The sequence below is a fragment of the Colias eurytheme genome, chromosome 23 (genome assembly GCF_061535395.1).
Source record: "Colias eurytheme isolate Ceu_HAF_F1 chromosome 23, ilColEury1 Martin Lab GWU primary, whole genome shotgun sequence".
Classification (NCBI taxonomy): Eukaryota; Metazoa; Arthropoda; class Insecta; order Lepidoptera; family Pieridae; genus Colias; species Colias eurytheme.
The window spans coordinates 1,745,941-1,760,413 of NC_143002.1; the positions used below are offsets into that span (position 1 = coordinate 1,745,941).

General features: G+C 31.2%; 2 protein-coding genes across 2 annotated transcripts in view; both read right to left on the reverse strand.

The window, feature by feature from the left end:
• The window catches only part of Nagk (N-acetylglucosamine kinase), a 139,369-nt gene that overhangs the window by 19,079 nt on the left and 105,817 nt on the right, over nucleotides 1-14,473 (reverse strand). The window lies entirely within an intron of this gene.
• Nucleotides 4,404-14,473, reverse strand: part of LOC149898124 (uncharacterized) — a 65,592-nt gene continuing 55,522 nt past the window's right edge. The window contains exons 3-4 of the mRNA XM_090115421.1: nucleotides 13,721-13,778; nucleotides 4,404-6,127 (exon numbers count right to left, since the gene is read on the reverse strand). Of these exons, the coding sequence (XP_089971547.1) occupies nucleotides 6,006-6,127; nucleotides 13,721-13,778 (180 nt within the window). The 3' untranslated portion in view covers nucleotides 4,404-6,005. The remainder of the gene's footprint in view (nucleotides 6,128-13,720; nucleotides 13,779-14,473) is intronic.

The following is a 14,473-nucleotide window of genomic DNA, read 5'->3' on the forward strand; positions in this document are numbered from 1 at the left end:
GAAGATAAAGTTAATTAGCTTTTATTGTCTGGAAGTTTTACTGTGTTGTTTATTAGCTCTTATTTGGATAATATTCCTAATGTGTCCTATTTTCTTCAATGCCTAAGTAATAATGATAAATGACGCAAGCAGAGAGGTAATTTTAAAGTCTTAAAGCTCGTATTTTCGTTCCGTTTGGAGAAGCTATTTATTCCTAGGGGACTTGACGAGCGTTATTTTTTAAAGATTGTACTGTAGACTGAATATAGGAACCAAAAGAGCTGGCACTTTGTAAAGACGGTGTAAGTTTTCTGTGGACTTTTGGTAAGTAGTGTTGACAATGTTTTTGTAAATGAAATGTAAAGAGCTTCGATAACAATTTATAAATATTGTCCTTGTGGGATATTTACTTTAGTTTTAATTTTAATATGTTGATGTTCTACAAAATGGAATTCTACAAAATTTTTAATTCAGTAAATAATTTCTAACGTGTCACAAGGTCGTTCTCTTACAGCAAATCTCTACAGAACTTGAAAAGTTTCTTTTATTCCAAATAGTTACATAATAGATTTGGTGTGTCAATCATAGGTACTTTATTTTGTTCATAAAATTCCAACTAATATAATCTATGTATATTGTGTTACTGTCGTTTCTGAAATAATACATAGGTATATTGATAGCGGCTTTTGGCTCCGATTTCTATTATGACAATTTATCTTTTACAAGTTTTTAATTAAAAATGCTTGTGGGATATAGTGTAAATTTTATTTAGTGCAATTTTTACTTCGTTAAAGACTAATTTTACACCCAAATTAGGCATCAAACATAAAAATTAAAAAAAGCCTGAAACATTTTTTTTAAATTCTACGTTAAAAACTCTACCTATAAACGCAACATGATAAAAACATTGCCAAAAAGTAACCATATTCTGTTCTATACCGTTTCGAATAAAGCATTTGTCATTCGGTTTTATCATTTCAAATGTCGGTCAAACGATATGAGATAAATTTACGATTCGATTTTCAGTACCCCTACCATGAGTTATCGAATAAGCGGTAAAAGCGAGTAAGCCTGGATCGAGAAAGTATCTGTCAAATAAGTTGATTAATCTGTAGAAAATGCTGCAAGACGTGACTTGCTGTAAGATTTTGATATTTTTAACACGCTTTTATTATATCTTTGGATGTTTGTATGCTCGAATTTGACCCACATTAAATGGACAGAATCCAAACTTTGCACACTTATCAAGGATCGTGTAACTTACGTGAAACTTAGATACAATATATTATATAAATAATATAGCTTAAAGACCGAAATAAGTTTACTTGCTAGAGGCGCTATAGGTAGTAATTTTCCATACAATATTTTTTCGTAGTCGTAGTTTCGTAGCGAGTAAGGTCACTGAAAATTCATGGTAGGGAAACATGCATGGCCGACATGTAATTCTTGATGGAATGCTTTGTTATTTATGGTCAATTCTCTATGTGCAATATAAAAAACGTTACGTTTTATGGTTACGTTGTTATTGTGTTTTTTGTAGCTTTGTGAACAAACAAAATAATAGGCAATCTGAAACGTAAGGTTGTTTTCCTGAACCTGTATGAGGTAAACAAAATTGTCTCTTTTTTGAAGTCCTGAGATGATGAAGGAACATATTATAGGCTAATTTTGCCCGCGGCTTTACTCGAATAGCCTATGTTCTCTATGTGCTAATGTAGACTATAATGTAACCTATATTCATAAAAACTTTCATTTTATGATAGTAGTAAATTGTAGAATTACCTACATTAGCAATAAAATTATTTAGCCATGTTACCCTCTATATTAAACTGATGCTGTGGTGATGCAGTAACATCTTATTCATTATTATTTTATGCGGATACCTTAACTTATTTGAAAATTTAAGATCAATAAATACAAAGGTACAGTGTAAACGGAGTTTTACAACAAAAAGTCAATATCAATGAGTGATAAATTGGTCTTTATTTAGCTAGGAACGAAATCTAAATAGCATAACTATGCGTAGTTGCATTTGATACAATACTAAATATAAATAAAAATATGATATAGGTATGGCCAGTTTCTGAATTGAATAATTGTCGTTAGGAAAGTCTCAAACATTACTTAAATGCTTCTTAAATATTATTTTCTTGTATGTGACACAAGATTTCTCAAATTAAATCAATTCTCGATTCAGAAACCGGTCTTTATTGATTGTACTCATAGTGTTATATCTAATCATAAAGTATTTTGAATAATAACAAAATTTTACTTAATAAATCATTTAAATATTCTCAATACAATATGGTAAAAACACAATATTTTGCATACGCATTTGATACAAAAAAAAATTAACAATAAATATTAATATTTGTGTTGAAGGCAAATAGTAACAATATCTTACTCTGTAACAAAAGCATTTTGTAATAAATTCAAAGGCAGGAAACAAAGTGCAATTTTCATTATAATAATTTATCTTTTTACTTTTCTAAACGATTCTAGATTTTCTCATAAGTAAAACTTTTGTATCATTAAGTATATTTAATAAAATAATATAACAATTTTCAAATGTAAGAATTCTGATTTAACTATAAAAGAAAATACATTTTTAATACATATTACAATTGTAATTCAAATTTTGACGAGAAGGAATCTGTTAATTAAAAATAGAACCTACTAAATTTTTAGAACATTCATTTCCTTACAATAAGTGACTTACAATATCTAACTTACTAATTAAATAGAGTTATAGGATAATTTAGAATTATTCAGTTGATGTTTTCGTGATAATATCTATAAAGCGTTCATTTATGTATTTCTATAACGAAGCGAACTTATTGTATATTATAAGTAATACGGTCACTTCACACTGGTCCAAGTGCGATTCGTTTTTGTACAGTGTGAAGTGACCCTTATATCATCCACATACATCAGCCAGAGAAACAAACGCATTTGTCCGTCTTTTTTAAAATTATGTAATATACATAGGTATATTTTATAATTTAATTCGACATTCACATGTTGTTGTTTCTATAGCTGATAATATATTATCAGCAAAAATTCTTAAATAAGACAGCCAATAAAATTTACTGACTCTTCATGGGTTATTTTAATTGTTTTATATTTTGAGAAGTACAGTCTATAGATAAATTCTAAATATATGGTTGAAAACCAACCAAAAATAAACACTTTAATAATAATATAGAAAAGCGTCGTTTTAATACCGCCGTTTATAGCCAGTAGACGCTAAGTCGAGACATTGCTTAGTCGTAAAACATCGCCATAACTTGAACTATAGTTTTATTATCAATTCCTATTATAAGTGCAATTATTTACGGTGCATTTACATCATTATAAACCCACTATGTAAAATTATTTTAGAGATAGCGCGCACGAGCAACTTTGTCTCCGCAACTATTTTGTCTCCGCAACTATTTTGTCTCCACCCATGGGCTAGTATGAAAGTGCGCGCACGTAGCGACGCAACTAATCATACAATTGATGGGAGAGACAAAATAGTTGCGGAGACAAAGTTGCTCGTGCGCGCTAGCGTGTCAACAGGCGTAGAGCATTCTTTCGTTGTTATTGTTATTTCTTTCAATCTTTGTGTTCTTAGTGCGTTCGAAAAGATTCTATGCAATGTTCTAATACTGAACAACACTGAATGAGTTTTCGTTTACTAAAAGATCGCGAAAGAATGCTCTTGCTCTAGCTCTATGTTCGTTTGGTGTAAATGCACCGTTTATATTAATTTGTCGATATTTTAATCTCCGTTACTTACCCATGAAAAGCCAGTTTTCTTATAATAACTATTTAAAAAATAATATCATTAATATATATTTGTACGTTTTCACAATAAATTCACACTAAAATTGCAAATTAAACTCTACATCTATGTATATTCTATTTTCATTAATCTAAGTTAGTGTAAAGGAATTTAAACTATAACAATTACTTTGTACCATATACAGGGTTACTTGTAAAACACCAGCAACCTCGCAGGACAAGATAGCTAACATCTTAAGTAACAACATTTGTTCTACGACTTTTGGCATAACGCAATAAATTATTTTTAAATGATTTTTTAAGCCTTTATTGTACTCTCCTAACATTTGTAAGTCTATGTTCTATTCATTATCGAAAGGACGACGCGACGCCCCCTTCCCCCTCTCCTTCGCTTCTTGTTTACGTAATGTTTGGGATGCGCGTAGAGTTTATAATATTCAAAGGGAAAATTAAATTAATATTTATTTTTGTATGAAAATAAAATCTAACAAATTATCAAAAGTCGTAGAACAAATGTTGTTACTTATGATGTTAGCCATCTTGTCCTGCGAGGTTGCTGGTGTTTTACATGTAACCCTGTATAATTAATAATAGAAATAAAGAAGATGTTACATAATAATAAAATCGAAATTAAATATAAAACAATTTGAAGGGATCTTCACGCCTATTATAATATTGTGTTTCTAAATTTAAAATTATGGTACATAACTATTTTTGAAGAACGCCGAAACCAAGATAAATTATATTAAAAGTCCGTTTGAGTTAATTTCTGTACTGTAGATGTTTAATTCGTAAATTTTAAAACCATTAGTGCTAACTTGCCAGTTATCAACTTTGGCTAAATTGCCTTTGAAACAGCACTTTCATTTTAAGAGAACGGAGAGGTAATTGAGCCCGTGGATTCGAATTTAATATGATTAAGCCTTGTGTCTTAAATTTTGTTTAAAATTCGTTAAAATTTTTCCTATTTCAAGTACATTTTTTTTGTTCTTTAGAGTGAAAGATTGATTGCAGTTTTGTTTCCGTCTTGTTGTTTTTTAGGTTTTAAAAGGACGTTATTGTACGTGTTTAGAACGTGACATGGTTACTAAATAGGGCTGCCACATCTTTGAAAACAGTTACCTACGCAATAATTTTAATATTAATATTGGATGGTAATCCAATGTAAGGATGTTAATTTTAAGTGTATTGTGTACGCTTATAAATCAAGTAGATACCTATCTCTTCAAAAAATAATACTTAAACCTTAAAACGTGACAACCCTATCATCACTATCCGAAAGTTAAACTTTTTAGTTTCTTTCCTAAATAATATAACACTTCAATTTGTTAACAACGTTTTATAAGTACCCAATTTATTGTAAACAAAAAACCGCCATTACTTTGTGTTGTGAAGGGAATTTCAACGAAGCACAATGAGTGAAATAAAAAAAATAAAAAGACCACTGAAACATTACGCTTTTGTCTCCAATGTAGGCTTGAAATTATCTTTTTATTCGCCTTTGTTTCTCAAATGCTTTTGTATATGTGTGGTTTTGCCAATATGTTGTAAATATTTTGTATTTCTGATGCTAAACTATCTATAGTCTCTTTATTACAAAGAGTGTGCGACCTGATTTTCAGCTTTTTCATATTTCAGTTTTTTGTGAATTATTTACTTTAGGTAACTACACATCCGTTTTACATAAAAAAATGAAAAGCAGCAAAGTTATATACTAGAACGTATAAATAACAATAATCATTTTTAATTATTCTGGTCTGAAAAAACATATTTTGCTAAGAATTTCATAACATATTTTCTTTAAAAATTAGTCTTAAATCTTTAGTCATATTTTGTGAGTTGTTTACATAGCAAATGTGCTTGGTTAGGACAGTAGGTAACCGCGTGGCTTTAAATTCTATGAGATGGTAAAAGATATAATAAAATTACTTATAAATAACTTATACACAATAAGATACTTTGATAATTATTACATAAATTAAAATCACTTAACAACATTCGAAAAATATAACAACTTATAAATCCCCAGAACAAAATATAAGTCCTGTAAGAAAATATCTCAAATAAACATTAAACAATATTGTTTGCAAAATTTTAAATTATTTTGACGCAACACATGACTTTTTACAGGGGAAATTATTTAATAAGTATATAAGAATAACAATTAACTCATATTATTAAAACAAACAAACCGTAATAATTCAAATTACATAATAAAAAAACAACCGAAATTACGCGCGTCAATGAAAAAACAAGATGGCGGCCGTGACAGCCATGGCCAATATTGTAATGGCGGGCTTCTGCGTGACCGCTGAGTTGCATTCGTCTGAGTCGCAGCAGAATGTGCGTGCTCCCCACCATTCTGTAAATAAATATAATCTTATCTTAATACTATTATAAAGGCGAAAGTTTGTATGGATGTTTGTTACCCTTTCACGTAAAAACTACTGAACCGATTACAATGAAATTTAGCACACATATAGAGGGTAACTTTAAACACATAGGATAGGTTTTATCCCGGAAATCCCACGGGAACGGGAACTATGCTTGTTTTCCTTTGAAAACGCGGGCGAAGCCGCGGGCGAAAATCTAGTGTTAATAATATAGGAATACGATAAATATAATTAAACTTCTTTAAAAAATTGCATAAAAACGTATGAGAGTCAAAAATATTTTCCCGTATTTCAGATTTCATTCATTATTAGTAAAATATTATAGAGACAAAGTCGCGTTCAGAAGATAGTGAAATATATTAAATTATCTAAATTCTAGCAATAACGAGACTTTATTCACGAGAAATATTATTATTTGCCATTACCTATTGTAAATTCGCTAGTATTTTATACATCTTCTAAGTACTTATAATTAGAGAAGTGTTTCGTCATTGGCTAAAATAATAAATAAATAAATATTATATAGACCGGGAGATACTGACACAAAATTTCGAGTCATTTGTAACAGGATGGCGGTTCTACAGGGGTCTTAGTACGCAATGACAAAAAGAAAAACGATGGCGTGAACGCTGGTACCGGCGGCTTAGTCGCGTGGGCGTTAGTTGAACTCGTCGGAAAATAGCGAAAGTCAAACGATTTGTAACAGTATGGCACTTATTTTTCCTGTAAGTTTGAGGATCAACAAACATAAATACAAAATTTCAAAGATCTAAGTGTTGGAAATCTCCACTTATATAAATTAATAATAAATTAAGTTTTCAAGTATGACAGCACTTTTTCCCCCTACTAGAAGTATGGCAAATATAATAATGGTCACATTTTATCAAATACTCTCCAAAAATCCAAATGCAATACTGGTACAAAAAGTTTGGCGAAATAAAAATTTTTTGCAGATTTTCGGCGGTATGGCGACCATTTGGAATCGTCCGAAAAGTATGGCATGGCGATTTTCGTAAATGGCTGCACGACGATAGTTACCTGTGCAAAAGTTAGCCTGGTACAAATGGTTGAATGATTGTTTTATTTAAATCAACACATTCGCGTCGGTATGGCGGGCTGTAAGTCACACCGGAAAAGTATGGCATGACACTACCGCCTACTACTTTTTTATGGGCTATCGGTAAATTCTAAAATTTTTGTGTTACAAATCGTTTGACTTTCGCTATTTTTCCGACGAGTTCGACAAACGCCCACGCGACTAAGCCACCGGTACCAGCGTTCACACCATCATTTTTCTTTTTGTCATTGCGTACTAAGACCCCTGTAGAACCGCCATCCTTGTTACAAATGACTCGAAATTTTGTGTCAGTATCTCCCGGTCTAATAGGACATTATTACACAAATCGACCTAGTCCCACAGTAAGCTCAATAATTAAGGCTTGTGTTGTGAGTACTAGGCGACGATAAATATAATATTTAATAAATACATATATATAGATAATAACACCCAGACCCAAGAACGAATAACGTTTATTACGCCAAATAAGAGCCAAATTAGTAATAACAATTTGGTAATAAAACGCTATTATGTAATAATCATCAGCCTATTTGCGTTTCAGATGTTCTTTAATGGTTTCTTAAGGGGTAGCTGGTACATTATACCGATTTATAAGCGATTTCATAAAATAAACTTACTCAATTTAATTGTAGCTGTTTTTATTACGCCAACGAATACGTAGATATACTATACCAATTTATTTTTTATTGTTTATACATTATTTTCGTATTATTATTACATTTATTCCGCATTAATGAACAAATCCGCAAATTTTAAGGAACTTAAGTGCGAAAAAGCATGTCTGTTTTTATTTATCATCAAATAAAATGTAGAAAAAGATTTTTATCCTCCTCTATATTGCTCTATTTTCCAAAAGTATCTATTTTTCTTTATATAGAATTGTGTGGTCTTTCCGATATACCTACTCTCGTCCGCTATTATCGTTATTACCGTTTTTTCCTATGTTTTTTAATCTATACCAATATAATAAAACTGAAGAGATTGATTGTTTGAATGCGCTAATCTCGGGAACTACTGATCTGATTTGAAAAATTATTTCGGTGTTACATAGCCCATTTATCGAAGAATGCTATATATGCGTGAAAATATAAATAGAAAAAAATAGAAACTGTAATTTTGTTAGATACTAGCTGTGCTCCGCGGTTTAACCTGCAGTGCTCTGCTCCTGTTGGTCTCAGCGAGATGATAGCGTGTAGCCTACCTCGATAAATGTGTTATCTAACACCGAAAGAATTTTACAAATCGGACTAGTATTTCCCGAGATTATCGCGTTCAAACAAACAGACTCTTCAGCTTTATAATATTAGTACTAAATCTTAAATATACTCACCATTACTCACTGATTTTGTTGCTCGCATGTACATAACATGAATATACACAACCCTATTAACACAGACAGGAAATATTACTTCTAAACGTCAAAACCTTTTTTTTACATAATATAATACGTCAAACCCATGTATCTTATAGTCAGTAATTTTCTTGCCAGTCAGGTGGGGCGGAAAAATGTTTTCTTACAAACAAAATGGCCGCTTACAAGATTATATATCACACAACATCATCCCAAGATGTTTCTCGTGATAAATGCTATGCCACTTTCGTAAATCCTTCAAATCCATCTACAGAAAACATTTAGCTGAAGAAAAATTGACTTATTGTTTTTTTGTTTCAATACTAATAATAACGCGCTGTGTTTTTTATTAATCATTGATTGGGGATTGAAATGCTTGGCAATTATTAAGTGAAATGCTTTGGTTTGAAAAATCTTTATCTTTAGGATATAAAAATGAGCATGAAGACATTTAAAACGAGAGTGCTGACTTCTATAATATCATTCTATAGGTAATAGTTATTAGTGGAATAATTAATTAATCATCACATAAATTATTACAAGTCAAACTAATCAATTATGCTTAACAATTAACACAAGCTATTAGGTATTTTACATAATATTGTGTATAGGCTATATAATATTATCATCACACTAAGACTAACAGAAGCGGAGCGGGTAAAACCGCGGAGCGCAGTTAGTATAGAATAATTATTGTGCTGTCTCGCCTGTTGTTATTTACTCAGGATTTCAGGAACGAAACGTAAACAAATTTTTTTTTTGTCTGCCTTATTACATCTGCATAAAAGATCAAGCTTTTACAGGGTACAGTTAATATTTTAAAATCTATAAATCTTATATTATATAAAAATGAATCGCAAAATGTGTTGGTAAGCGCATAACTCGAGAACGGCTGAACCGATTTCGATAATTCTTTTCTTATTATATTCCTTGAAGTACGAGGATGGTTCTTATGTAAGTAAGAGAAAACGTAAATTTGTACCACGGGCGAAGCCGGGGCGGACCGCTAGTTGATAATAAAGTGTTGGTAAAATATGTTCTATTCAAAACCTACGTCTAGAATTAGTTATTAATGATATTAATCTGGCTCGCTAAGATTTTATTTTACATAGTTGATAATATTGATTGAATGATAACAAAAATACTTAAAAATACAAATAACAGCCCTAATGTTCCTTACATTAGGGCTGTTATTTGTATTTTTAAGTATTTTTTATCGCCACCTTTGGCCCCGTTCTTGGTAACATGTTTCCTATCACAAAAAATTAGAACAGAACAATTCCCAGCCAAATTTTGAGCTAGATATTCAAAATATTAATAAATATTATAAAATATTTCCTATCGATTTGGAAAATATTATCATCGCAGAATCTGGCAAGATGGCCGCCTGCCAACGAACAAAGCGTGCTTCGCAATTTCAAATATTCCAAGCCAAGACATGAATAAAACATTTAAATTAATCATTACTTTCTATTGTGTGCTTCTATATTATAGAATTATAACAGAGTAGTTGTTATGTGGCTATACCTTCCTATTAATGTACTCTATGGTGTACAACATAATGTCGATATTGAATTGATATGAAATGCATGTTACGGGCCATGCTATGGTTGATATTCCTTGAGTCAGTAGCTCGATGATATAGTCTCGGTACTACCATCGACCTCGCAAGGTGTGCGCACTGAGTCATTATTTAATATTATTTCACATATCTACCTAATTATAATTAATTATGGAGAGTAATTTAAATTCTCCGACATTGTAGGTACTATAGGTTATTTCATTTTGCATACCTACAGAAACGGATAATTACATTTGTTAATTAATGAAAGACATGTTACAGATATTAAATTACAGTCATAAGGGGTTAAAATTTTTGGGATTCAAATTTGTTATGAGACAAATTCCGTAAAATTAAGCCCTTATCAAAGCTTTCATTTAGTAATGTTTTAAACAAAATGTGAAAGCTAATTAGCCCTAAGCCGGCATTCAAAAGTACTTTCTAATCTTTTTATTACAAAAATCCACAGAAAATGTTAAAGCCAAAGGAATTAAGCTATGAAATATAAAAAAAATGTAATAATAATAAAGATAGTTTGATATCTGAACATATAAATTAGTAGCTTTCCGCTTTACGGAATTTCCGGGATAAAACCTATCCTATGTGTTAAATGTTAATCCAAGTTACGCTCTGTATGTGTGCTAAATTTAATTTTAATCGGTACAGTATTATTTGCGTGAAAGAGTAACAAACATACATACCTAAACATACACATACATCCATCCTCACAAACTTTCGCATTTATAATATTAGGTATTAGTAGGAAAGGATAAAAGAATTCTTTTCACGAAGGGATAGATAAATATAACATTAGGTTAAATAATTCTCTAAGGGCCGATTTTTCAATGCTTGGATAAAACTTATTCGTCGAATAATGTATAAAACTACCATTTCAAAAACGTATTCTAATTGCCCGTATTTGACAGTTTACGTGACATATTAATATTATCGTGTAATACTTTATTGGACGGATAAGTTTTATGCAAGCATTGAAAAATCGGCCCTTAATAACATATAATCATACATCTACTACAGGAACATAAAGACAACCAGAAACACTTATATTAATTAAAAATTAAACAATAGGAACAGATAGCGAAATGAGGCGATTTGTAAAGAGCCCAAATGGAGTGTAATGTAGGACATTCGCGTTAATGTTCTCAAATAAAGAGTTCATGTAGGGAGAAACACTAGAAACAATTTGTTCACACAATTTCTTTTATATGAGTCAGATTTGCTGGGTTATGACCTCAAATGTGTGTTTTGAAAGAAATCGTGAGATTTTGAGTTTCAGGTTAAAGCATTTATAGTAGGTATACACAATATTACAATTTATAAATTATAGACGGAACTTCAATGTCTGATGATCATGAGATGTATTAGCTATTAGTTTTAAATCCTATTTAGATCAATATGGAATCGAATAAAAGCTTAGTTTTAAACGGAATACTGATATTATAAAGCTGAAGAGTTTGTTTGTTTGAACGCGCTAATCTCAGGAACTACTGCTCTGATTTGAAAAATTATTTCAGTGTTAGAGAGCCCATTTATCGAGCAAGGCTATCATCACGCTAAGACCAACAGGAGCGGAGCAATGCGGGTGAAACCGCGCGGCACAGCTAGTCCTTTATAAACGTAGAAGTGTTGAATTATAAAAGTCTGTACTTTTTCAGGAATCAGAAGCTAGCTTTAAATTCCATATGCAGACAGAAAATAATAAAAGGTTAAATATTATAATGCAAAAGTAATTATTTGCTAATAAGTGAAATTACACGTAAATACAATAGCGTACAAAATATTAATATAATTGCCTGCTAAATAAATCCATACTAATATTATAAATGCGAAAGTAACTCTGTCTGTCTGTCTGTTATTCAATCACGCCTAAACTACTGAACCAATTTGCATGAAATTTGGTATGGAGATATTTTGATACCCGAGAAAGGACATAGGCTACCTTTTATTGCGAAATATGTACCACGGGCGAAGCCGGAGCGGACCTCTAGTAATGAATAAAAGCTATTAAAATAATACCCTAATAGACGTTTTACAGTACGGTATTCCGAATTCCCTAGGATTTTCAAGCGTTAGCATAAAAAGCTAGGATATTCCTGTTTGCCTTTGCCTAAAGCCTTTGTGTTTGTTGAATTTTTGGAGCTCGTTTGATTGGAATGTTTCTGTCTGCATTCAGGAATCTGTTAAACTGGTTATAGGATTTTGTTTGGTGACTATTTGAAAAGTCGAAGTAAAAACTAATAATTAGTGTGCTTGAATAGAAACAGAATGTTTTGGGAAAAGAAAAATAGTTTTTACTGAGTTCGTGTGTGTATTTTACTAGTTTCTGTAGAGACTTTAATATCTTGAAACGTGTATATTTATTTTAACTTCCGCAAATATTACACTTATCATTTTACAAAACGCTAAGCGTTTGTAAAAGGGCGAAATAATACAATTTGCCTGCGACAGATACATAATACCGATACAAGAATTATAATAATTGTTCAAGCCACTTTACCTACAGCTGTAATGTACCTATTATTATAACATATTTTCAACGATCAACCCACGAAAAAGCTTTTTTTCTACACATAGGTATTATATTCCACACATTTTAGACATTGGACTCGGATATCCATAAGCATAAATGAATATTAGACATAAACTACTACTTATTTATATTTCTTTCACATAATAAAACGTTTCAAAACGTCATCCCTTAAGATCTACATCACGTACATGAACACCTAGGATGTAGGTCAAAATTCCTAGAAACGCAATTAAACACTAAATGTGTCACACAATTGCAGCTTTACCTACACGCACTTCAAGCCTTTCTGAAGGTAAAGTTTTATTTCTTTTTACTGCTGAAAAATCATTTAAATGGATACTGAACTTACTTATGATAATAAGGAAGATTGCTGAAGAATGGTTCATGTGAATTTTATACTGTAATAGTTATACATATCATGGTTCTATTTATTAAATGTATTTGTTGGCTTTATTTTTAAAACGGTTCATTTCTTTCCTTGATCAACGAAAAGTGTACTAAATATCGTTCTGCTTCGTCCGCGTATTTTTCGTAAAAACGGGTACAAACTTTTTGCTACGCATTTATAATATTATATACCTACTACTAGCTGTGCTCCGCGGTTTTACTCGCAGTACTCCACTCCTGTTGGTCTTAACGAGATGATATAGCCTTCCTCGATAAATGGGCTATATAACAAGCAGCGAGAAAGTTTAAAAATAAAAAGAACAAGTTTTAGTTTAAAAATATTTATAATCTTGGGTAAGAATTTGAATGTTTGAATGAATAGATGAATAAATGTTTGTTCCTCAATTACCTCAAAACAACTGGACGGTAGCTAGCTACTAGTTATTATTCTGTGATTAAGCTTAATAGTTTGACTTTATGTACCTGCTTACTAGAATAATAAAACATTAACTACTAAATATATTTTGTTTCTGACCTTTGATAGCATAGCTTTTATACTGCAATAACGGAAGAACTAGAAAGATATAACATGATAATAAAACTGCTGATAAAAGCCAATTAAAATATTAAAAAATACCTTTTTCGCTGCATGTCGGCACGCAATCCCTCACCACTGTCAGTTCGCTTACATATTTCTGGAACAAAGACAATTTATCTTATATATAAAAATAAATCGCAAAATGTGTTGGTAAGCGCATAACTCGAGAACGGCTGAACTGATTTCGATAATTCTTTTTTTATTATATTCCTTGAAGTACGAGGATGGTTTTTATGTAGAGAAAACGTAAATATGTACCACGGGCGAAGCCGGGGCGGACCGCTAGTCTTATATATAAAAATGAATCGCAAAATGTGTTGGTAAGCGCATAACTCGAGAACGGCTGAACCGATTTCGACAATTCTTTTTTTATTATATTCCTTGAAGTACGAGGATGGTTTTTATGTAGAGAAAACGTAAATATGTACCACGGGCGAAGTCGGGGCGGACCGCTAGTTATTAATAAATATAGTTAAAAACAGGTTTTTTTTAACAATTTTTGTATTGTCACCGAATCTTAGTAGTGTACAAAGTTTGTATTAAATATATTCGTGTAATGTGGGTCAATATTGAGTCTAAAGGAATTTGGTTACATAAAAATTACAAACATTACATACAGGTGAAGCGTAAAAGCGTCTTTAAAATAAATTTCACAATTCACAATAGTTTATGTGTTACCAGATAATCCGGAAAACGATGTTCTACCTTTATGTAGGTCTACTCAGAACTATAATATGATATCTCTAATGGAATTTTTGTAAAACATTATGTTCCGGTAACGTCTACTACCTG